This window comes from Nannospalax galili, unplaced genomic scaffold, assembly GCF_000622305.1.
Source record: "Nannospalax galili isolate Female #2095 unplaced genomic scaffold, S.galili_v1.0 scaffold221, whole genome shotgun sequence".
Taxonomy (NCBI): Eukaryota; Metazoa; Chordata; class Mammalia; order Rodentia; family Spalacidae; genus Nannospalax; species Nannospalax galili.
The window spans coordinates 661,216-684,933 of record NW_008344592.1 but is presented as its reverse complement, the minus strand read 5'-3'; the positions used below and the strand labels follow the sequence as shown (position 1 = coordinate 684,933).

Below are 23,718 nucleotides of genomic sequence, written 5' to 3'. Positions count from 1 at the left end.
AAAGCCCACACAAGGGCATAAAACAGATACACATGCTTCATGATACAGTGGGCTACAGATACAACTTCGCAACTGAAATGGAACTAACCTCTAAGACTTGCCTATTCAAGAAAAGAGAACTGGGTGTGGTAGTTTATGCTGGCAATCCCAACACCCAGAGGCCGAGACAGGAGAATTACCATGAAGTTGAGGCCAGCCTGGGCTCCACCATGAATTTTAGGCCAACGTGGGCCACAGAGTGACACCATCTCAAACAACCAAAAAAAGCATAAAGGGGGCTGGAGAGATGGCTCAGTGGTTAAGAGCACTGGTTGTTCTTGCAGAGGACCTGGGTTTGATTCCCAACACACACATGGTGGCTAACAAACCTTCTGTAACTCCAGTTCCAGGGGAATCTGACACCCTTTTCAACACGGGTATACCTAACTACAGGCAGATTTGCAGGCAGATCTCTGTGAGATGGAGGCCAGCCCGGTCCACATAGTGAGTTCCAGGCTCTCTGGGGCTATAGGCCTTGTGCTTGCTAGGTAAGCTCTGTACCACTGAGCTAAATCATCAGCCCACTAGCATCCTTAAAACAGCATTAAACCAGACAGGGTGGCTCCCATTTGTAATACCAGCATTCAGGAAACAGAGGCAGAAGGAATACCGTGAGATTGAGGCTAGTGTGGGCTACATAGTGAGTTCTGGGCTAGCATGGGCCACATAATGGGACAATGTCTCAAAAGCCAAATTAATGAATGAGACAACATAATTAAAAGCTTAGGGGACTAGAGGGATGGCTCAGTGGTGAAGAGCACTTGCTGTTCTTACAGAGGATCTGAGTTCAATTTCTAACTCTCACATCAAGCAGCTAACAACTGCCTCAAGTCCAGCTCTAGAGAATCCAATGTCCTCTTCTGTCCTCTAAATAAATTGAAATAAAAGTTCAGTTTGGTGTGTTATAAAGGATGTTACTGTGATCTATAGTTCTCTCAGTCAAAACAAACAACAGTTCTGAAATTAAAAAGCTACCTCAAGGGCTAACAAGATGGCTCAATGGGTAAATCACTTAAAACTGAGCCTGAGACTCAGTTCAATCCCTGGGATCTGTGGTAGAGAAAGAGAACCAACTCTTGCAGGATGTCCTCTGACCTTCACTCAGGCACCCTGGTACAGGCACTTAAACACACATGTGTACTCACTCATACACATACACACACACACACACACACACACACACACATACACACAAAATAACTAAAAATAATAAAAACTAGAATTTTAAAATCCCACCTATTTTTTTTTTTTTTTTTTTTTTTTTTTTCTTTTTGAGACAGGGTCTCCCTGTAGCCCCAGCTATCCTGGAACTCACTATGTAGACCAGGCTGGCCTTGAACTCACAGAGCTCCACCTGCCTCTCCCTCCCAAGTGCTGGGATTAAAGGCGTGTGCCCCCACACCCGGCAGTCCCACCTAATTTTTATAGCAACTTTGATAATATCACCTATAAAACAGAAAAGTGGGCTGGGAAAAAAGAAGCCCTGACACAAAGAGAAAGCTAAGCAAGAAACAGCAGACCGCTTGCATGAGGCTGAGGGACCACACTCAGGACAAAGGAACTAGAAATGGCAGTAGGGGCAAATGGATGAATATTTAAGTACTTCCACGTCACTATTTTCAAATAGTTGCTCTGCCTCAACATTTATGTTGACTATGTGGCATCTGACCAAGAACAAAAGCCAGTAATTAAACAACTCAAACAAGTTATTCAAATAACAAAATTAACAAATAAATAAATAGGGGGCCAGCAAAATGGCTCAGCACATAGAGGTGTTTGCTGCCAGTCCTCACAACCTGAGTTAAGATTCCCAGGACCTACATAGCGGAAGGAGAGAACTGACTCTCAAACAGTGTCCTTTGACCTCCCACATGTGTGCTATGGTGCACACACACACACACACACACACACACACACACAAGTGTAATAAAAAATCAAAAATAAAATAATAGAGCCGGAATAGTGGTGCCTTTAATCCCAGCACTTGGGAGGCAAGTGGATCTCTGTGAGTTCAAGGCCAGCCTGGTCTATTTAGCGAGTTCCAGGCAAGCTGGAGCTACAGGGAGATCCTGTCTCAAAAGAAAAGAAAGAGAGAAAGAAAAGATCAAAAAAAGGTATTAAAATATGAGTATAATATTCTATAAACATAGTCAATATGGTACAAGCAAAGCCTGGGTTCCAGCCTCAACATACATGCCAAGAAAAAAAATGTCATTAATCTTTTGACAATGTAACAGGGCAAAAAAATTTTTTTTAATTTTTTTAACAATACTAAGGATGGAACCCAGGGTCCCATGCATGTGTTCTCCCACCCAACTATGTCCCTAGCCTTCCTTACACTTATTATTTTGAGACATGGCTTCATGAAGTTGCCCAGGCTAGCTATAAACTTACTCTGTAACCCACTCTGGCTTCAATTTGTAATCCTCATGCCTTAGCCTCCTTAGTAGCTGGGATTGCAGGTCTATGCCACCAGGCCAAGTACAGTTTATATTTTGCAATACCAGGTATCAAAATCAGCCCTGGCTGATTTAGGCTGTCACTTTTTGTTGCTGTTTATTTTTGAAACAGGATCTCACTCTGTATCTGAAACTGGCCTTTAACTTTTGTGGATCCTCCTGCCTCAGGGTCTCAAGTACAAGAGATACCGGCATGAACCAGGACACCCAGCTTCTAAATTACTTTCAGTATTTAGAATTTGCCTTTCCTCTAGAATGGCAAAGAATTTAAATCTCATATTATTAAATACATAAATTGAGATTTCAACTTAATATTAATAAAACAGTATATAAAAGTACGGATTTTGTAACAGTTAACATTAAATAAATTGCAAGTATATTAGTGTCACAAGAGAGAATCACTATGTGATTGACTACTTCATCTAAAATAGCCCCACAGAAAGCATGCTATTGGCTCATGTTACTCCTCTGCGACAATAACAGGCCACTTCCAAGTTACTGATAGGACAGTGCTAGTTATCCACCAAACTCAATGGAAATGCCATGTCATCTCACTAAGATGGTCTTCTGGCAGACATGAAGTTTGACAACTGAATCATGACATTCATCAAAGTACCTGGCAGGTTCATAGGACACACTTTTTTTTTACTTTAGACAGAGTCAAGTAGCCTAGGCTGGCTTCAAACTCATGGTGATCACTTTGCATCAGCTGAGTACCCAACCCGGCTAGAACGCTCTATAAACTTAGCAAATTAAGATGCACAACTAGATTCCTTTCCTCATGGGGACCTGGTGTGCAACGACTGTGAATATCAGCATCCTTAGTAGTATATGCAGCCCGTTGCTTGCATATATATAAATATAAATATATAAATATTTAAATATAAATATATATATTTTAAATATGTCTCAATAAATATAGAAAAATTAAAATAACATCTTGCATTCTACCTGACCACAAAGCTGTGAAGCTGCATATCAACAGCAACAGAAACCACAGAAAGTATGCTGGGAATCGAACCCAGGTCCTCTGCAAGAGCAGTCAGTGCTCTAACCATTTAGCCATTACTCCAGCCTCCATAAAAGGATTTTTTTTGGAGGGAGGGGGCGGGTCTTTTTGAGACAGGGTCTCCCTGTAGCCCCAGCTGTCCTGGAACTCACTACGTAGACCAGGCTGGCCTTGAACTCACAGAGATCTGCCTGCCTCTGTGTCCTGAGTGCTGGGCGTGTGCTACCACGCCCGGCCATAAAAGGATTTTTTTAAAAAAGGATGCAAGCCAGGCACGGTGGCAAATGCCTTTAATCCCAACATTCGGGAGGCAGAGGCAGGTGTATCTCTGTGAGTTCGAGGCCAGCCTGGTCTCCATAGCGAATCCAGGCCAGCTAGGGCTACAGAAAGACCCAGTCTCAAAAAGACCAAAAAAAAAAAAAAAAGGATGCAAGAGCTAAAATAACTGAACTTAGGTTCTAGAAAGTTAAAAAGAAAAAAATAAAAAAATCAATAAATCTTTTAGAAACAAATACCAGAAAAACTAAACAGATTACTATTTTGAAACTATCAACAAAATTGATAAATCCCTAACCAAACTTATCAAGAGAAAACACATAAGAAATGAAAGGGGTACAGCATTAAAATAGGAATTTGGGGTTCTGGGTTTTTTTTCTTTTTTCTCTCCTGACAGAATCTTACTACGAAACCCTGGCTAGCCTGAACTCTCTATGTAAATAAGGCTGATCTTGAACTTGTAGTGATTCTTCTGCCTCTGCCTTACCAATGTTGAGATTACAGGTATGAGCCACCACACCTAGCAATAAAGAAATGAAGAAGTATTGTTATTGTTTAAAATTGTTTTGAGGTTTTTTTAAAAAAAAAATATATAGATAGATAGATAGATAGATAGATAGATAGATAGATAGATAGATATAGTGATTGAGTGTATTGCCTGCCTGTGTGTAAGTACACCCATGTCATGCAATGCCCATGAAGGTCAGAAGGTGTTGGATCCCCTAGAACTGGAGTTAGAGAGAGTTGTTAGTCGTCATGTGGGTGCTGGGAATGGAACCCAGGTCCTCTGCAAGAGCAATCAGTGCTTTTAATCGCTAAGCCATCTCTCCAGCCCAAGTTGTTTTTTTAATGTAGTATTTTGACTGCATGTATATTAAGTATACCCATGCATGCAATGCCCACAGAAGCCATAAGAGGGCACAGGATCCCCTGGAACTGGAAGTATAGATGGTTGTTAGCAGCCATGGGAACCAAATCTCTACAAAAACAACCAGTGTTCTTCTTAATGGCTGAGCCATTTCTCCAGCCCCCAAAGGAATACTGTTAAGACAGAAAAGTATTATTGGAAAAGCCTTTCTGAAAAAATATGCAATCAAAGTAGAAGCAAAAGGATATACTTAAAAAACAAGACTAAGTTAATTCTAAACACAAACCTTCAACAGTAGAAACCTCTTGTAATTCAGCAAGGGGAGATGCCAATTCTGTTTTCATAGTGTTTTCTCCCATGGACTTGCAATTTAATTCCAAGCCTGTAGTCCCCAATCCATCCCCAAGGGAGTGGCAAGTTAACACAGATGAGACCTGGTCAGCTTTCAAAGGAGATGTCAACTGACCTAAAGAGAGAAAAAAAAGAAAGCCTGGGAAACACATACATATACAATCAGGAAGTCAAAAGTCCCAAAACAGATTAGAAAGCCAGAGACTGCTTAGAGGACAACTTATAAGAATGCATTTCAGAAGGCTGAAGAGGTGGCTCAGTGGTTAAGAGCACTGGCTGGACCCAAGGTGTTTGTTCAGGACCCACCCAAGGTGTTCATTGTTCCTGCACCCACATGGGAGCTAACAACTGTCTATAACTGCAGTTCCAGGGGATTCAACACCCTCTTCTGGCTTCTGCAAACACTGCATACACATGGTGCACTTATATACATGCAAGCAAAAGATTCATACACATAAAATAAAAATTAAAAAATTTTAAAGAATAAAATAAAGGAAGAAAACAATGCCTTCCCAGATTCTAGCAGACATCCCTTATCGCCAGGGTATGAGCACCTCAAAGAACAAGATTACAGTGATAAAAGGTCAGCAAAAAGTTCATACTGAGTGAGATGGCATGAGAAGGCAGAGAAGCAAGGTTCCTTGAGCAGTGTGCCTTCAATCCAACATGCATGAGCAAATGTAACCACAAATGCATACGGAAACCACCAGGGAAGAAAAATATTTTATCAGAACCCTGTAGCACCTTCAATTGTTTCATTTCAATACAATTTAACAAAGAGCTGGAAAGAAGGCTGAGTACCGTTCTTGAAGAAGACCTGAGCTCAGTTCCCAGTCCCCTTGTTGGGTGGTCTACGACCTCCTATAACTGCAGCTCCAAAGGGACCTCTTCTGGACTCTGTGGGCACCTGCACTCACATGTACAAATCCCCACATATATATACACATAAATTTTTTTTTTTTGGTCTTTTTGAGACAGGGTCTCCCTGTAGTCCCAGCTGACCTAAACTCACTATATAGACCAGGCTGGCCTTGAACTCACAGGAATCCACCTGCCTCTGCCTCCCGAGTGCTGGGATTAAAGGCCCATAATTTTTAAATTTAAACCACGCCCATAATTTTTAAAAATCTTCAATATAGGAACTGAAGAGGTAGCTCAGCTTTACTTACAGAAATCAATACACAAGGATTAAGAATGGTCCTCAAGACATAGTGGCACATGCCTTTATTAATCCCAGCAACTTAGGAGGCAGAGGCAGGCAGATCTCTTTGAGTTCGAAGCTAGCCTGGTCTACATAGGGAGTTCCAGGCAAGGTGGGGCTACAGGAAGACCCTGTCACAAAAATTTAAAAAAAAAAAAGGATGGTTCTCAGGAGACAGGCACCAGGCTGGCCAAACAATTCCAAAACAGACTCAACAGACCCTGACTTACCCTCAACAGCGTCCTTAGGACTAGATGTGTCTTGCAGAAGATCCTTATCAACTGTATGAACCAGATCTGGTACAACCAAGTCAGGATCTAGGATCTCATGGGTCCCGTTAGTGGACAGCCTGGAGGACCGTCTCCTGGAGAAGTCTTTGTCACTGTTTTCAGAGCAGTTTTTTGACTGTTCCTGGGCTATAAACCATTAAGAGAGTTGTAGTCCAGAGACCAACAGGAAGAGAGAATTTTGCTATTATGTATTTCTGGGTCACTTGCTTCTACAAAGACTTTCCTAAAAAGAAGCTTCTGAAATCTTAAGAGTAATATCCATTCCTAGTTTATAGGTTTAAGTAAAGGCAAAATTTCAGCCAGGAAAGAATTTTACATTGTTAAGGATTCATAACCAGAAACGATGTGCCCAGGCATATTCGAATCTCAACAGCAAGCTATATTTTGGAGTTTCCCAACATAAAAGGCTGTATGCTGACTTCCAAAGTCATTTAAGTTTTATAAGACCCTCATCTAAAGTCATCACAAATCCTTTTTGAAGCCAACATGTTTACTTTATAATCAATAAACAGTATTAGTGAAGTTTTTCTCAGCATATGAAATCCATCTCTTCCTGGGCCATTAGATTCTAGAGAATTAAAACCGCATGTATCTTATGAAAGTGAATACACTATTACTAAGCCCAACGCTATACAGGTTACAGTGCTTCTAAAAAACTGCTTACTCAACCACATCCAACTCATATTAGCTGATCTACATAAGGATGGCCATTAGAGCCCAGGAGGAATAGGGATCAGAGAGACACAAAGGTGACCCAAACAATGTCAGATTCTAGACATATATACACAAACTGGAGACTCACATGAAGTTTTGTCAAGTCGAGAACGTTTTAATGGGATGTCACCTCCTTTCGATATTTTCCGTCTTCTCAATTCCAATGTTATTGGTTGTAAAGTTTGAGAGTTTGAATCCACAGCTATAATATATAGAAAAACACACAAAAATATGTAACTTCTTGGTGCCAGCATGTGCATTTTATATACAAATTAAAACATATGATTATGTACATTATAAGTATGCATACAGAGAAAGAGAGAAGGACATGTTTATATTATACATGGACCCTCAAACAGAGTGAGATTCTATCTCAAAAAATAAAAATTATTGAACTTTCAAAAAGGATATTCTTATTAAGGTAAAGGACAAGACAGTCAAACGAATGAGAAACTTCTTCCTTGGGAAAATGGTGACACAGTCTGCAGACTGACCTTCTCAATCTCTTCTGAGGGTCTTCCTAGGACCTAGCACTCCAAAAATCTTGTTTTTATTTATTTTTGTATGTGTATGATTGCTTTACATTCATTTAAACCTATGTGTACAATGCCCACAGAGGCCAGAAGAGGTGCTGAATCCCCTGGAACTGGAGATACAGATGGTGGTTAGCCACCATGTGGGTGCTGGGAATTGAACCTGGGTCCTCTGCAAGAGCAGTCAGTGTTCTTAACTGCTTAACTAACTCTCCAGCTCCTAAAACTCTTTAATTAAAACCTCACATGCAAGGCAAAGGCAGGCAGATTTCTATGAGATCAAGGCCATTCTGGTCTACATAGTAAGTCCCAGGCCAGCTGGGGCTACAGAAGACCCTGTCTTCCCAAAAAAATATAGCTGGGCATGGTGGCACACCCCTTTAATCCCAGCGCTCAGGAGGCAGAGGCAGGAGGATCTCTGTGCATTCAAGGCCAGCCTGGTCTACAAAGCAAGTTCCAGGCCAGCTGGGGCTACAGAGAGACTCTGTCTCAAAAAAAGACCAAATAAATAAATAAATAAATAAACAAACAAACAAGCATACAAACAAACAAACAAAAAAATCTTCACATGCCACATTCCAGCATGACTTCTTAAAAATATGAAGGGCAATATAAAAGGTTTTTGTTTGTTTTTGAGACAGGATCTTGCCCAGGCTGAGACTTGTAATCTTCCTTCCTCAACCTCCTAAGTAGCTAGAACTGTAGGCATGCACCACTGCACATAGCTATTGCAATTTTGTTTTATTTGAGGGATAAGGGATGGGGAAAACTTGACAATGTAGTCTAGGCTGGCCACTATTAGTGGAAGATGACTGATCCTCTTGCCTCCACCTCCTGAATGCTGGTTATAGGCAAATGCTACTAACTAAGGCTCCTGGTCATACATGGTAGTACACACATTTTATCCCAGCACTCAGGAGGCAGAAGCAGGTGGATCTCTGAGTTCAAGGCCAGCCTGGTCTATAAAATAAGTTCTAGGCCAGCCGGGACTACAAGGAGACCCTATCTCAAAAAAAGAAAAAAAGATTCCTACAGTTGTTTTGGGGGGGGGGTTGTCAATTGGGAGAGTAAGACAAGAGTCTCAACATAGTCCAGTGCGGCACTGAATTCAGCTGAATAGCTAGCTATGTAGCCGAAGAGGACCCTGAACTGACTGCCCTATACCCACCTGCCAAGTGCTAGATCACCACCATAACCTGGCTTCTTTATCTTTTTGTTTATTGAGTCAGGGACTGTCTACATAGCCCATGCTGGCTGGTCTGAAATTTGCTATGTAGATCAAGCTAGCCTTGAACTAACTGATAGTGATCCTCCTGCTTTTGCCTACCAAGTGCTAGGGTTACAGGCTTACACCACCAGACCTCACTCCTCCAGCAATTAGATCTTTTCAAAACCTGATGACCTGTCTAAAAAAATAAAAATAAAAAAAAAAAAGAATTAAAACTAAAACAAGCCCTGATTGACCTAATACTTAGGAAATCTACCATGTATGCTAATTCTTAAAATGTGAATCACGAGCTGGGAGTACATGTCTTTGGTCCCAGCACTCAGAAGGCAGAGGCAGGGGGATCTCTATGAGTTCAAGGCCAGCCTAGTCTACATAGCCAGGCCAGCTGGGGCTACAAGGAGACCCTGTCTCAAAAAGACCAAAAAAAAAAAAGATAAACCCAGAAAACTCTCAGGAGACTATTGCTTACAGTCAGTGCTTCAGGCAAGGCTGTGGATCGCTAGCAAGTGTTGTTCTCACCTAAGTTATCAGTGCAGGTGCCAAGCTCTTGGAGAGCACTTTACTCTCTATTTTTAAGCTTACAACTTAAGACTCTCCCTCCAAATCTGAAAGATAAAAATACAAAAGAGACAGAAGAAAAAGAACTTGGGAGGCTTGGCAAGAAGGCAAGACTATGGCAACGACTGAGGACGGGAGGAAAAAGAAAGAAGAAAGAAGATAAAGGAGGATGAGAAGCAGATGGGAGGAAAAGGGAAAGAAAGAAAAGAGAGGGAAGACGAGATGAGCAGCTTCGGTTCTGCCATGCCAAAGGACTGAGCGAGAACCAGAGCCGTGCTGAGGCGGCAACCCGCATTCTCAGTTCTTGCTGTGCTCAGTCTTCCCAACATGTCAACATTATTCTGTTCCAAGTAGTGGAAACTTGGATCACACATGTTCCAAGCTAAACATAAACAAAAACAATCGTCTCTAAATAGCTCAGATTCTATTCCCAGTCAGAACTGTGCAATCTAGGGAGCTCAAGGATCTGCCATGTCAATGAACTAATTTCTTAAGGGGGTCTGAGTTATGCATGCAGTAGCAGACAAGCCCTCTTCCTTCTGATATCACATATAAACAAAGACCGACTATATAGAACTTCAGTGTTTCCCAAACTCTTCTTCCAAAAGAATCAACTGAAAAACTTATAATCACATTCCCAGGTCTCCATGCAGAGATGGTAACTGCAGAGGACTGAGACATAAGTACAATCTGTACAATCTTTTTTTTTTTTTTTTTAAACAAATGCTTCACTCAAGAGTTAACAGTAAACTTAGAGAACACCCTTTATTATATGTGTCCTATCTGGTCAGCAGTCTTACAAAACAAGAGCAATAAAGGAATTAAGGCAGAAGTGAAGCCATAGCTCCATGGGAAAGTTTGCGAACTAAGAACTTAAGGGTACAAGCTGGAGCAGAATAGCTAAGCTCAGCTGTGGACATCAGGTTGCTACCAGGCCACATTTTCCAGCTCTCTTTTCTTCTTGCCTAACTACCCTCTCCCACCATAGATAAATGTCTGCTTTTCCACCTAGGTATGTAGCTCAGTCTCACAGCATTTATCTGGTAAGAGCAAAGCCTTGGGTTCAATCCTCAGCACAGGGGAAGAAAAGAAAAAGGAAAGAAAAAAAGAAAAAAGTCTGCCTCTCACTCAGATCCCATCTTAATATGGCACACTATAATGGATGTTTAAAACCTCCAGACTGGCCGGGCATGGTGGCGCACGCCTTTGACAGCTGGGGCTACAGGGAGACCCTGTCTCAAAAAGACCAAAATTAAAAAAAAAAAACTCCACATTTTGCAACTGATTCCTCATCCTTCACCTGAACATAGGACACAAGGTTATTTTCTCAAACCCCTAAGAATGGTTGGTTTACAACTAATACCATTCTTGATACACAGAGGTCAGGTCATCACACGTCATGGAAGGGACATTAGGGTTTAATTCTCTTCCACAATGCTGCCCAACAGAAACACAATGACAAAGTCACATGTAATCTAAAAACTTTTAGTAATTCAATTAAAAAATTTAAAAATGAAGTTAATTTTAAGAATATGTTTAAATCAGCTGGGCATGGTGGCACACACCTGTAGTCCCAGCACTTGGGAGTCAGAGGCAGGCAGATCTCTCTGAGTTAAGGCCAGCTTGGATCTACATAGTGAATTCCAGGCTAGCTGGGGCTACAGGGAGACCGTTTAAAAAAAAAAAAAAAAAAAAAAAAAACCTAATAAACAATACACCTCAAAACATGTTGTCAATATTTAAAAAAATACTAGGGGAGGAGCAACTGAGGGCGTAGCTCAATGGTACAGCACTTTAAACTTTTCTATTTATTACTTTCATTTTATGTGTATGCGAGTATTGCCTGCATGTATGTAAGTGCACCCATGTTGTGCAATGCCTGTGGAGGACAGAAGAGGCCGTCAGATCCCCTAGAACTGGAGCTGGACAGTAGGTGGCTACCATGTGAGTGCTGGGATCTTCTGCAAGAACAGCCAGTGTTCTTAACCACTGAGCCATCTCTCCAGTCCCAGTACAGCATTTTTTTAAACACGGACAGGGCCCTGGGTTTGATCCCCGGCACTGCCAATTTAGAGAGAGGTTTGTTTTGTTTTGGTATGTATGCATGTGTATATGTGTACACTGTATGTAGATGCACACATGCCAAGACCAAAGAAGAACATCAGGTAACCTGTTCTATCACTCTTAGCCTATTCCTTTGAGACAGGGTCTGTAAAAGAACCTAGAGCTAGGATGGTAGTCAGCAAGTCTCAGCAATCCTCCTGTCTCCACCCCCACATAGTACTGAGATTACAGGTGTACGCCCACATCCGGCTGGGCTTTTTACATGGATGATGGGATCTGAACTCAGGTCCTTACGGGTTATTCAGCAAGTACTCTTAACCACAGAGCCATCTATCCAGCTCCCAGTTACTTTTTTAAATATTTTATTTATTATTTTTATTTTATGTGTTTGAGTATATTGCCTGCATGTTTAAGTGCACCCATGTCTTGCAGTGCCCCTGGAGGTCAGAAGAGGGCATCAGATCCCCTGGAACTGGAGTTACAAATCGCTGTTAGGCACCATGTGGGTGCTGGGAATCGAACCATGGTCCTCTGCAAGACCAGTCATCTCTCCAGCATTCTCAGTTATTTTTAAGACAGTGTCTCACTATATAGCCCATGCTGGCCTCAAACATGCCTCCCAAACGCTGGGATTACCTGGCTTATGCTCAGCTCTTGAAGGTAAAAGGGGGGGGGGAGCGTTTATTTCATCCGAAGGCAAATCAAGCTATTACCTAATTTACTATAAAATTAGTACTTGGATGTGAGAAATCGATCCATTAGGAATAAGTACTAAATATATTTTTGAAGTAAATTAAGGTAGTTTTTTTGTTTTCTATTAGGGATCAATGAATGAGCTGCTATTCCAGTTTTGACAAAAATATTTTATTTCAAATTTTATATTTTAAATTATCCATTTATACTACTGAAACTTGCTTTTTGAAAAATTATTTGTGGCCTAGGAACGCAGCTTAGCAGCAAAGCATTTACCTAGTATGTGCAAGGCTATGGGCCCAAGTCCCAGCACCACAATTTTAAAACAAATAATAAATATTGCTTGAAAATGTGACAGGGGTTCACAGCTGTTCAATGTTCCTGTAGAGAATATGCAAGCAAGAGATCTGAAGACCAATGAACAACATTGGTCATGAGCAGGTTCAGGCTAGGCATCCTGGGGACTCTTCATGCTACTCAATCAGTCTGAAGAATGAGTATTTGGCTATATTTGGCTTAGCAATGGTCAGGATTTGTTTCATTCTTGGTTATTCTGTCATTCTAGAAGAATTCCAAACTTATAATCCTCCCCCCTCCTTTTTTTTTTTTTTTTTTTGCTTTTTGAGGCAGTGTTTCATGCCTCACTCTAGCCCAGGCTGGTCTTGAGCTCATGGTGATCCTCCTACCTCAAGAACTTACATTTCTTTTAAATAACTGGGTATTATGTCCTAAATCTATACTTGGCCCTTGACTCTTATAAATTCAATTGGCCATGTTATCTTTTTTATTTAGACTGTGAAAATTTCTAGTCAATAATCATTTTTCAATATTTATTTTTATGAGGAGGAATGTTTTACCTGCATGTATATAAGAGCACTCATGTTGTGCAATGCCCACAGAGCCCAGAAGAGAGCATTGGACCCCCTGGAACTGGAGTTATAGACAGTTGTTAGGCCACCATGTTGGTGCTGGGAACTGAACCTGGGTCCTCTGGAAGAACATCCAGTGCTCTTAACAACTGAGCCATGTCTCTAGTCCTGGTCAATAGATCACCTTTAAAGAGGTCAATCTCTTTTGTGAACAGTCTCATCACGTAGCCCAGGCTAGTCTTGGACTAATTATCCTCCTTCCTGAAGCTCCCAAGTGCTAGGATCACAGGTATGAGCCACAATACCTGATAAGAGCTCAGTTTAAAAGGTACCCATGCCCTGCATAGCTCTAATGGTTTTAGGCCCTACCTTTCTCATTTATGTTTGGTTGGCTGGTTGTTGAACCCAGGGCTTCATGCAGGCTCAGAGAATGCTCGTTATCACTGATCTACCTCTCCAGCCCCTGCCTATTCTGTTTTCCATCTTTTCCTTTCCTCTTTCACATCTGCCCACTAAAATGCTACTTTCCTGATCCCAAATTACCTCAAATTGAGATCATTTGAACAGGCACAAGGAGAAGGTCTTAGATCCCTTGGCACTGTCATGGAAGATGAGGTAGCCAAGGACAGTTAACTCTACCCCAAAAGCTCAACTGTGGCCACGCTCCCCAACATGTCCATGTGGATACACGCCTCACTGAAATTCAGCTCCACAGGCAGGACTTGTTTTCAGATCACAAGTTAGTCACAAACACGAAGGACTGAAGTAAGGTACAAAGAACCGCAAAGGCCACAGAAGAACACTCTGGCATCACCCATTGCAGAGCCCACTTGGGAAACTCACCAGTAGGAGCTATGGAAGGGGGTCTGCCTCGTTTTCTTTTTGGCTGCTTCAGGTTCTCTTGTGGACTCTTCACAAGGTCATTTTCTGGCTTCTTCTCTACCTGGACATCTCCAGGGTATTCCCTGTCATTCTCTGAGATGTTCTCCTTATCTTCCTTCTCATTCTTGGGAAGGCTCTTCTCTGACACCTTGCCTTTTTCAGAACACATTAACTTTCCTTCTTTGGCAGGCTGTTTGGGCCGCTTTTCTGTCTTCAAGGCTTTGTCCTCTTTGTCTTTCTTCACGTTGACCGTGGCTTTTCTCTGCTCTTTAAACTTCTCTCGTTTCTCAGGAGATGATGAAAGACTTTTGTGATCTGTTTCTTTAGGCCTAGCATTACCCACAATATTCTAAAATGAGCAAAATAGCGATGAAACACTTTGTGATTACTTGCAATATAAAATTAGGAGGTTGTTTGCAAAGCTATGAAGCAAATGAAGACACTAAGAGGACACATGCCAGGTCACAAGATACAAAGCACCAGGAAAATACCTGAGCTTTGAGAACCAATCCTAAGCTTAAATATAATCGCCATGTTCAGTGCTTTCTGAGACTCAGCAAGCTCCCTCATGATGATGAGGAAGTCATAAAGGGACAGCCAGCTATCCAGGATGCCTGCCTGGAAGCCATCTAGCTGGCAGAAGTGTTCTAACTTCCTCACCTATAACACAATTCTACTGACCCACGGCTTTTCTGAGGTCTGTTTCTGTTTGCCAGTATAAGCTGATGCCTGGTTTTTGTGTAGAGGAAAACCAAACTGCTAAGTGTAAGCTTAACAGAAAGAACGCCAAAGTCAGACCGAAGTCCTGGCTTCCTCTTTTGGGTAAAGGCTGTGCTTGCTCCAGCAAGCTATCTATTATGTTCCTGAGCTGCTGAGCATTTTCTAAACTGAAAAGAAACACTGCTTCTAATTTGTTACTAAATTACTGTAAAATTCATCAAGTTGTCTAGTGTGACCATCTCATGATAAAGCCAACTCTGAAAGCTCTGCAATGTCTAAAACTGTAATTAGATTTATTTGTGTAAGTATCACTTTTCCAGGACCTCAAGAACAGAGGTGGGAGGAAACTTCATATGTTAATGTGGTACTCCCAGCACCTAGCACACACATACCAGGCACACAGACTTTTCTAGAAGCTGGAAAGAAATACCTAAATGCTCAGCAAATAAAAGTTAAATCTGTCAAGCTGGGCATGGTGGTGCACGCTTTTAATCCCAGCACTCAGGAGGCAGAGGCAGGTCAATCTCTGTGAGTTCAAGACCAGCCAGGTCTCCATAGCAAGTCTAGGCCAGCTGTGGCTACAAGGGAGACCCTGTCTCAAAAAGACCCCCCCACACACAAAAAAAAATGTTAAATCTGTCTCACAGGGAAAAATGATAAAACACTGAAACATTTTTTTCAAGGCCCAAAAATTATTCCAAAAAGAGCCAGATACTGGAGCTGGAGAGATGGCTCAGTGGTTAAGAGCACTGACTGCTCTGCAGAGGACCTGGGTTCAATTCCCAGAACCCACATGGCAGCTAACAACCACCTGTAATTCCAGTTCCAGGGGATATGACGCCTTCTTCTGACCTCCACAGCACTGCAGGACACGGGTGTACTTACACACATACAGGCAATACACTCATACACATAAAATAAAATATAAAATAAAATAATAAAAGAATATATAAAAACAAAAGAGCTCTAAGTTGCAGCCTCTCTTCTGGAAAGGGGTGTAAGGGCAGTTTGGGTCAAAAGACAAAGTTTTTATCTTTGTTTATTTTGAGAGGGTTTGGGGGGGGGGTATTTTATTTGGAGACAGGTCTCCCTGTAGCCCCAGTTGACATGGATTTCATATGTAGACCAGGCAGGCTGCAATCCTACAGAGATCCACCTGCCTCTGCCTCCCCACTGCTGGAATTAAATGCATGTGCCACTAAGCCTGGAAAGTTTATACTTTTTAATTAAAAATTAATTCTAAGAAATGGAATTTACTAACAGAAGAGTCAGACTTTGCAGTCAAACTTACAGATATCCTAATGCTCACTTGAAAATTAGTTATAAAGGGCTGGGTGTGGTGGCGCACGCCTTTAACCCTAGTACTCAGGAGGCAGAGGCAGGCGGATCTCTGTGAGTTCAAGGCCAGTCTGGTCTCCATAGAGAATCCAGGCCAGCTGGAACTGCAGGGAGACCCTGTCTCAAAAAGACCGGGAAAAAAAAAAAAAATTAGTTATATAGACTATGGCATAGCTACCAAAAACCAATACTTTCAGAGTACAAAGGGAAAATGTACATGAGAGACATACTTTAAGAGTACATTGGGAAAATGTTATTTTGTTAAGCAAAAAGAGCAAGTTATAGACAGTAAAATAACTTGACTCCAATTTTGTGTTTTGTTTTGTTTTTGGTCTTTTTGAAACAGGGTCTCCTTTTAGCCCCAGCTGGCCTGGAACTCACTATGTAGACCAGGCTGGCCAAACTTGACTCCAATTTTGGAAAGATCTATGTACACACAAAAGTATTTATATATAACACAACAATTACAAAAAAGAACGGTAGACACCAAAAGGTCAAAAACAAACATAAGTTCAAAAAATTAAATGTGCTGAGTATGGTTGCACATAACTTTAATCCCAGCACTCAGGAGGCAGAGGCAGGTGGATTTCTCTGATATTGAGGCCAGTCTGGCCTAGACTGCAAGTTCCAGGCCAGCCAGTGCTACACTGTGAGACGCCATCTCAAAAACAAAAACAACCTCCCCCAACAAAAAATGATCAAAATATCTACTAGATAGAGTAGTCCTACAGAAAAAAATTCAATCTATCCTAATACTGTATGAAAATAACTTTTAAACTATCCATGACAGTTATCTTTAGTCAAACCATGACAGCATCTTGAAAAGAACAAGTCTAGGAGCCACTGGCCTGTGCTGGTGACCTGCCAGGACTGAGGTAAGGTATGAGAATCAGAGGCAGCTGTAAGTAAAGCTCTCACAAGTCTTCAGTCAGTAAGGCCCCACCTCCAGGCCAAAGAAAAGTTCATCATTCAACTGGCTGACAGTGATGGCTCACACCTAGGAGCATCCAGGAACTGAGGCAGGAGATCACTGAGAGTCAGAGGATAGCCTGGCCCATACAGAGAGACCCTGTCCCAAAATACAATTTTTTTTTTTCAAAACTGAACTTTTATTATCTGGAGCCTGGGGGAGGGGCAGTGTCAGGATACAACCTACCAATTCTAAACAAGTTCACATTTCAGTCCCTTTATCTACATTAACTTACTCCACAAACTTCACCACAAAAATGCCCAATTTAAGGCCAAAATAACACTGAGGAGGACAGGAGTGGCTTCTTGGGAGACCTGGAGAGGCAGGCAAAGAGAAAGCAAGCATCATTAGGGCCAACGCCTTAGAACTCGGTCAAGAGGAACACCAGAAAAGTCAAAACATTCTTGAGGTGCCTTTAAAGTTACTGTCTCAGTCCTCAATGTATGTATGAAATTCGCTAAACTCTGTGTCAAGCACAAGTACTTGATCATCACAGGAAAAGACACACAAGGTACAGCATCACCACTGTTCTCATTAACTTCTACCCAGAGGGGAAGAACCAGTGAGGATGTCTCAGGAGTAAAGCCTTTCACTAACTTGCTTTAGCTATCTCACCAGCTAATACTAGTAACAATCAGAATTTTAAAACAAAACAAAAAACTAATATTCAAATTTTTACATATTGTTAATTTTATTTTTCGTGCATGTGCATGAGTTCTTTGCCTACATGCATGTAAGTGCACCATATACATACAGTGCCCTCAGAGGCCAGAAGAGGATGTTGGATCCCCTGGAACTCAAGTTCCAGACAGCTGTTAGCTACCATGTGGGTGCTAGGAACCAAACCCAGATCCTCTCTGTAGGAGCAGCCAGTGCTCTTAACCACTGAGCCATCTCTCCAGCCCTAATACCCAATCTTTCCAGCCCTAAAATCCAAAATTTGATCTCTACTTCTCCCTTCAACTACCTCATTAAAACATAAAAATGAAAGAGACTAATAGGGGAAGAAATCCTGAAGAAAGGAGCAATACTTCCAGGGGGCTTGGAACTGTGGGGCTGTATTTCTAGGATCAGAACTCTTAAGCTCTATGCTTAAGCAAGGTGAATGGAACACAGGGACATCTGGCTGTGTTCTGGACATCTCAACAGGCACATCTAGCTAAAGTGGTTACCAAGTTCTCGGCAAGAGACAGCTCTGTAAACCAACAAGCCACAATCACATCATGACCAAAGAAAAAGCTATGTCAGGAGAAAATGGGCTTCTCAAGGAAGTTAGGAAGTTCCCTGTGCTGGCTAACAGCTTTGGGGGCAGGGCAGAAGTAAAGGAGACAGGACAGTCAGGCACACACATGAGAAAAGATGAGCAAAACAGATAACAAGCAACGGTGTCCAAGTACTCAGCAGTTTTTAAATAGAGAATCCATGTTAAAAGGAAATGGCAAAGAAACACAAATATTTACAACTTCTGAAAACTTGTACATTACTTTCTGATGAAACTGTAAGATGGAGGAAATAAAGACTTGTCATAAACAAATGTAATGCCTTTATTTGAAAAACAAAAGTACAATGTTAGCATCATTTAGAACACAAAGCACAAAACCACATTTCTCACCTGATCTTTGGAAAAAGCTTTGACATGAATATGTTTGACAGTCTGAACTACGCCATCATAAAATTTCACAGTGTAAGTACCTAAAATTCAAGAAGATATCATGATTTTAACTCACTGTTTCATGAAAACAGCAACTTTTCAAGTACAAACACAAAGGAGGTCCAATAAACTTAAGCGCAAAAAAAGAATCACATTGAGGGGTGGGGATGTAGCAGAGTAGTAACATACCTATTTACATATACAAGACAGTCAATTCAATTCCCAGCACACACATGCAAAAAAGGTCAAATTTAGCTATCTTATGCCCAAGATAATAGTATGTTTCCCTCATTTCTTAGTAAAGATTAGTTTGCTTTTTATATATACATCTCAAAATCCACTAAAAAAAGCCCACACATATACATGTATGCTCTTTTATTAAAATAAGAAGTATGTGCACTGAATTTGAGCCAAGAAAGAAAGAGCAGTCAAACAATTAAGAGTTGAGGAAAATGAAATTTATTCATTCCTTGGTGAATGACATTTGTAATTTAATCTTTATTTTCTGTCTTGAAGGCAGCAATCATATTTTTTGGCGGTTGCATGAACCTTAAGAATCACGAGTTACCAATCTTGGTCTAAATATTAAACATTACCAGCCAATTTTCAAATAATTGGGTTGTGTCTGTTTGGTGCTGGAGACTGAACCTACGGCCTTGTGCATGCTAAACCCATGCTCTACCATTAAGCTATGCCCTCAACCCCTCAAATCTTACCTTCCCAAAGAGTATATCCAACTACAAAAATTCTCATTAGCTGCATCCAAACCAAAGCATTTTTACATCTTAGATCTAATCCATGTCCCACCTGCTCCTTTTGTCTTGGGGATTAAAAAAAAAAAAAATCACAATCAATCTTGTCAGGATTACCAGTAACAACTAATAATCATGTAATGGATTATCACTGGTACACACAATTTAGTTGTCACCAACTTTTAAAGTATAAACACAAAGGAGTTCCAACAAACAAAAACTTCTAATAGATGGGAACAAAAGCATGTCACAAGGGAGTTAAGACCTCTTGGCTAACTCCCTCCCCCACTCCCCAAGAAATGGGACTCAGCTACACTGACACGCTACCCCAAACTCCTGGGCTCAAGCAATCTTCCTGCCTCAGTCTCCAGCATCCTACCACATCTGATTTCTACCTCCTCCCTGTACATTCTCTTCCTACCTCTCCTTCAGTCCTAAACAGGGCTGGGTCAATAGCTAGTCTCCTCCCCTAAGAAAGTCCAAACACCTGCCTCTCGACTACAAAGTTCAACGAAATCTGCATGCAATTACTTTCCAAGCCTATTTCTCTATTTACCAAGATCAAACACTAGATCAAAATGACTCACTACATCTACCCACCGAAATGCCTGTAACATTTCCATCTTCCTTTTTAATTAAAAAAAAAAAAAATTGAGACTAGTTGAAAATATCAGCTGTACCTCTGGAGCTGGCTCTTCTCATGAGCTTTTTTTTTTTTTTTTTTTTTTTTTTTTTTTTTTTTTTTTTTTTTTTTTTTGAGACAGGTCTTCACTATCTAACTCAAGTTTGCCTGATATTATTACGTAACCCAGGCTGGCCTGGGAGTCAAAATAATCTTCCTACCTCAGCCTCCCGAGTGCTGTCATTACAGGCAGAGGCCACCATACCCAGCTCCATCTCCACAAGTGTTTTTTGTCTAGAATGTACCATTCAGTGAGCCTTAGGAGGCCAGCTCTAATGACTACATGACAGTTCTATAAAAACTTCGTGGTTCCCCAGCTACTGGAGGAGACCCTCTGCACTGAACTTCTAAAAGGCTCATTTGGCACCTGGCCTGCAGAGAGGTCTACCAGGAAGGAAGGATCCCAACCAAACAATGGTTCCTCGAATCAGAGACCATGTATCAACTTCTTCCTCACCCAGCACCAAGCTTACAACAGCCCAGTGGTACCCAGCCCAGCAGCACTTGCAACTATTGGGAAATATAGTTTACCAGCCCCACCCCAGATGATGAATGAGAAGCTTGGGGAATGGTTTAACAAGTCTTCCAGGTGATTCTGATGAACACCAACCAGCGAACCACTGCTGAAGGCAGCTACTGAGCTTTACTCCTGAAAATTACAAACAGGTGTCACCACCACAGTAGGAAACTGACTAGTATGCTAGATACTAGAACCTAGTGTCAGGCTTGGCAGAATAGAACAGCAGCTGGTAGATGGCAGGCCATGATAAAGGAAGCCCAAGGAAGCAGGTGGAACTATTCTCTACATAGACAACTCAATCACAACTTAAAGAGTTGTGACAACAAATGTCTGAGTTCTGTCTTCCCTACCTATTCTGTGAGGGTGCTGTGGTGCTGCTCCAGAATGCTCAGGAGAACCCCCAGCACCACCACCACCACCCCCCCCCCCGCCTTTTCTGGTGGTTGTTTGGGACAGTGTCTCTATAGCTCAAGTTGGTCTTAAACTTACCATGGGGCCAACACTGGCCTCAAATTCATGGATGATTCTCCTGCCTCAGCCTTACTAATACTGGGTTTATGGACATGGGCCACTATATCCAGCTTTTAAAGACTTCCCAAGAGCTCAGTTGGTAAAATAACTGCCCTGAAAACATAAGGATGAGAGTTCTAGGTCCAGCACCCATGTAGAAAAGCCAGGTGCAGCAGCACACCTGCAATCCCAGCACTGCATAGGTAGAGGCAGAAGAATCCCTGGGGCTTGCTGGCCAGCAGTGTAGAGTCACATCAGCAACTTCCAGGTTTAGTGAGAAACCCTATCTCTAAAAAAATAAAATAAAATAAGGTGGCAAACAATTGAGAAAGATGCCTGATGTCAATCTCTGCTCTCTCCTCACCCTCTAAACAACAATAAAGCAACCATTCATGGTATGCTGTATCTATGGCCATCTGGGGATGGAGGTGAGAAACAGGGAGAGTACCAAAGATCCAGCTCTTCAATCTTTAATATGCAGGGTGCTAGCAAACCATCCAGGACTATATTTTCAACTGCTTTAACAAAGGAAGTTCAGTTACACCGAAATGAAAATAGTAGTCAGGCATAGTGGAATGCACCTGTACTTGGGAGGCTGGGTCAGAGGGATTGCCTTGAATTCAAGATCTGCCTGGGCTATGGTGTGAGACTGTCTCTAAAGAAAAAGGGAAGGACTAGGCTGAACATGGTGGCACATGCCTTTAATCCCAGCACTTGGGAGGCAGACACAAGTAAATCTCTATGAGATCAAGGCCAGCCTGGTCTACATAGCAAGTTACAGTCCAGTTAGGGCTACAGGGAGATCCTATCTCAAACAAACAAGCTAATTATTTTTTTAGTTTGTTATTTTGTGGGTTTTTTTTTTTTTTTTTCTCCCGGAGATGAGGACTGAACCCAGCGCCTTGCACTTACTAGGCAAGCGCTCTACCACTGAGCTAAATCCCCAACCCCTAATTAATTATTTTTCAAAAAGAAAGGAAAAGGACTGGGAGTGATGGCTCATGCCTTTAATCTCAACACTTGGCAGGCAGAGGCAAGGCTCCTCTACATAATGAGTTCAGGGCAGCCAGAACTACTACATAGTAAGACCTTGTCTCAAAAAAAAAAGCAAAGGAGGGAGAGAGGGAGGGATAAAACTGCCAACTGCCATTTTTACAGACATTTCCAACCTCTAAAAGCATATTAAGTAGTAGTAGCCTGGACCATCATATTCAGCTGACTGGGGTTAATTTTGAGGCTAACTCTCCTTTTTTTAATATTTTATTTATCATTTTCATTTTATGTGTATGAGAGTACTGCCTGCATGTATGTAAGTGCATCTGTGTCATGCAATGCCCTCAGAGGTCAGAAGAGGGTACTGGATTCCCCTGGAACTGGAGTTCCAGATGGCTGTCAGCCACTATATGGATACTAGGAATTGAACCCAGGTCCTCTACAAGAGCAGCCAGTGCTCTTAACTGCTCAGTCATCTCTCCAACCCCAAGGCTAACTCTTTCTAATGGCAGGTTCCATAGTAAGTTCTAAGACAGAGCTAGAAACTAGGTATGATGCCTTATGTCTGTAATCCTCACCTCATTCCATGAGTTCCAGATCAGTCTGGAATATAGAGTAAGCCCTCGTCTTTAAAAAAAATAAATAAAAAGAAATCTAGGATAGCAGCAGAATTAGAACTTCAGCCTGCCTGCTGACCTCTGACCAGTTATTCTCTCACACTGCCTACTGCCCAAGCTCTGCTGCCTAAATTCAATCCACAGACCCAGAGAACCAACTGACCACTATGAAATGATTCAAACTCAGGCTAGAGATCCAAAGGCCCCTTTCCTAAATAGCAGTATCCAACTCCTGACCCAGTTTATAGCCAAAGAACTTCAAGCCATCTATCACTTGAAACTTCCATGCTTGCTCACACTAAACAAAGCCTAACCTGAGCTTAAATAATTCAGAAGGAACAATGGCATCACCCCACTTCTCATCCCCCTAAGCATTTTCTTCTGAACTATTTTACATACTGGCCATGGTTTCTGTAGTAGAAAATTTCAAAAACCATTGAAACTACTCAACCAGCTTTTTCTTTTTTGGACAGAGTCTCCCCCTAGCCCCAACTGGCCTGGAACTCACTATGTAGACCAGGCTGGCATTGAACACAAAGAGATTTGCCTGCCTCTGCCACCCAAGTGCTGGGACTTATAGGTGTGTGCCACCAAACCTGGCTTTAACCAGCATTCTTGTTTAAAATATACTTTATTATTTTTATTTATGTGAATGGGTGTTTTGCCTGCATGTAAGTGTACCATGTGTGTGCAATACCCACAGACACCAGAAGAGGGCATCAGATCCCCTGGAACCAGAGTCAGGGATGGTTGGTAGCTGCCATGTGGGTGTTAGGAATTGAACCCAGGTCCTCTGGAGAAACAGCAAGTACTCTTAACCTCTGGTCATCTCTCTAACCCCACCAGCATTCTTTTAAGACAGGGTCTCAGGGCTGGAGAGATGGCTCAATAGTTACGAGCACTGGTTATTCTTGTAGAAGACCCAGGTTTG

At 41.7% G+C, this 23,718-nt stretch overlaps 1 protein-coding gene and 1 non-coding gene across 4 annotated transcripts in view; one reads left to right on the top strand and one right to left on the bottom strand.

Annotated features, from left to right (window-relative positions):
* The window catches only part of Phf20 (PHD finger protein 20), a 123,757-nt gene that overhangs the window by 39,770 nt on the left and 60,269 nt on the right, over nt 1–23,718 (bottom strand). For 2 of the 3 annotated variants that reach the window (XM_008840765.2, XM_008840766.3), the window contains exons 5-9: nt 18,675–18,754; nt 13,996–14,383; nt 7,296–7,409; nt 6,434–6,619; nt 4,938–5,117 (exon numbers count right to left, since the gene is read on the bottom strand). In XM_008840765.2, coding sequence (XP_008838987.1) covers nt 4,938–5,117; nt 6,434–6,619; nt 7,296–7,409; nt 13,996–14,383; nt 18,675–18,754 — 948 coding nt within the window. The remainder of the gene's footprint in view (nt 1–4,937; nt 5,118–6,433; nt 6,620–7,295; nt 7,410–13,995; nt 14,384–18,674; nt 18,755–23,718) is intronic. The other variant, XM_029567195.1, reaches the window with a different exon arrangement.
* Nucleotides 3,244–3,377, top strand: LOC115071660. The gene has a single exon (XR_003850765.1). It is a non-coding gene; the product is annotated as a small nucleolar RNA SNORA70 (small nucleolar RNA).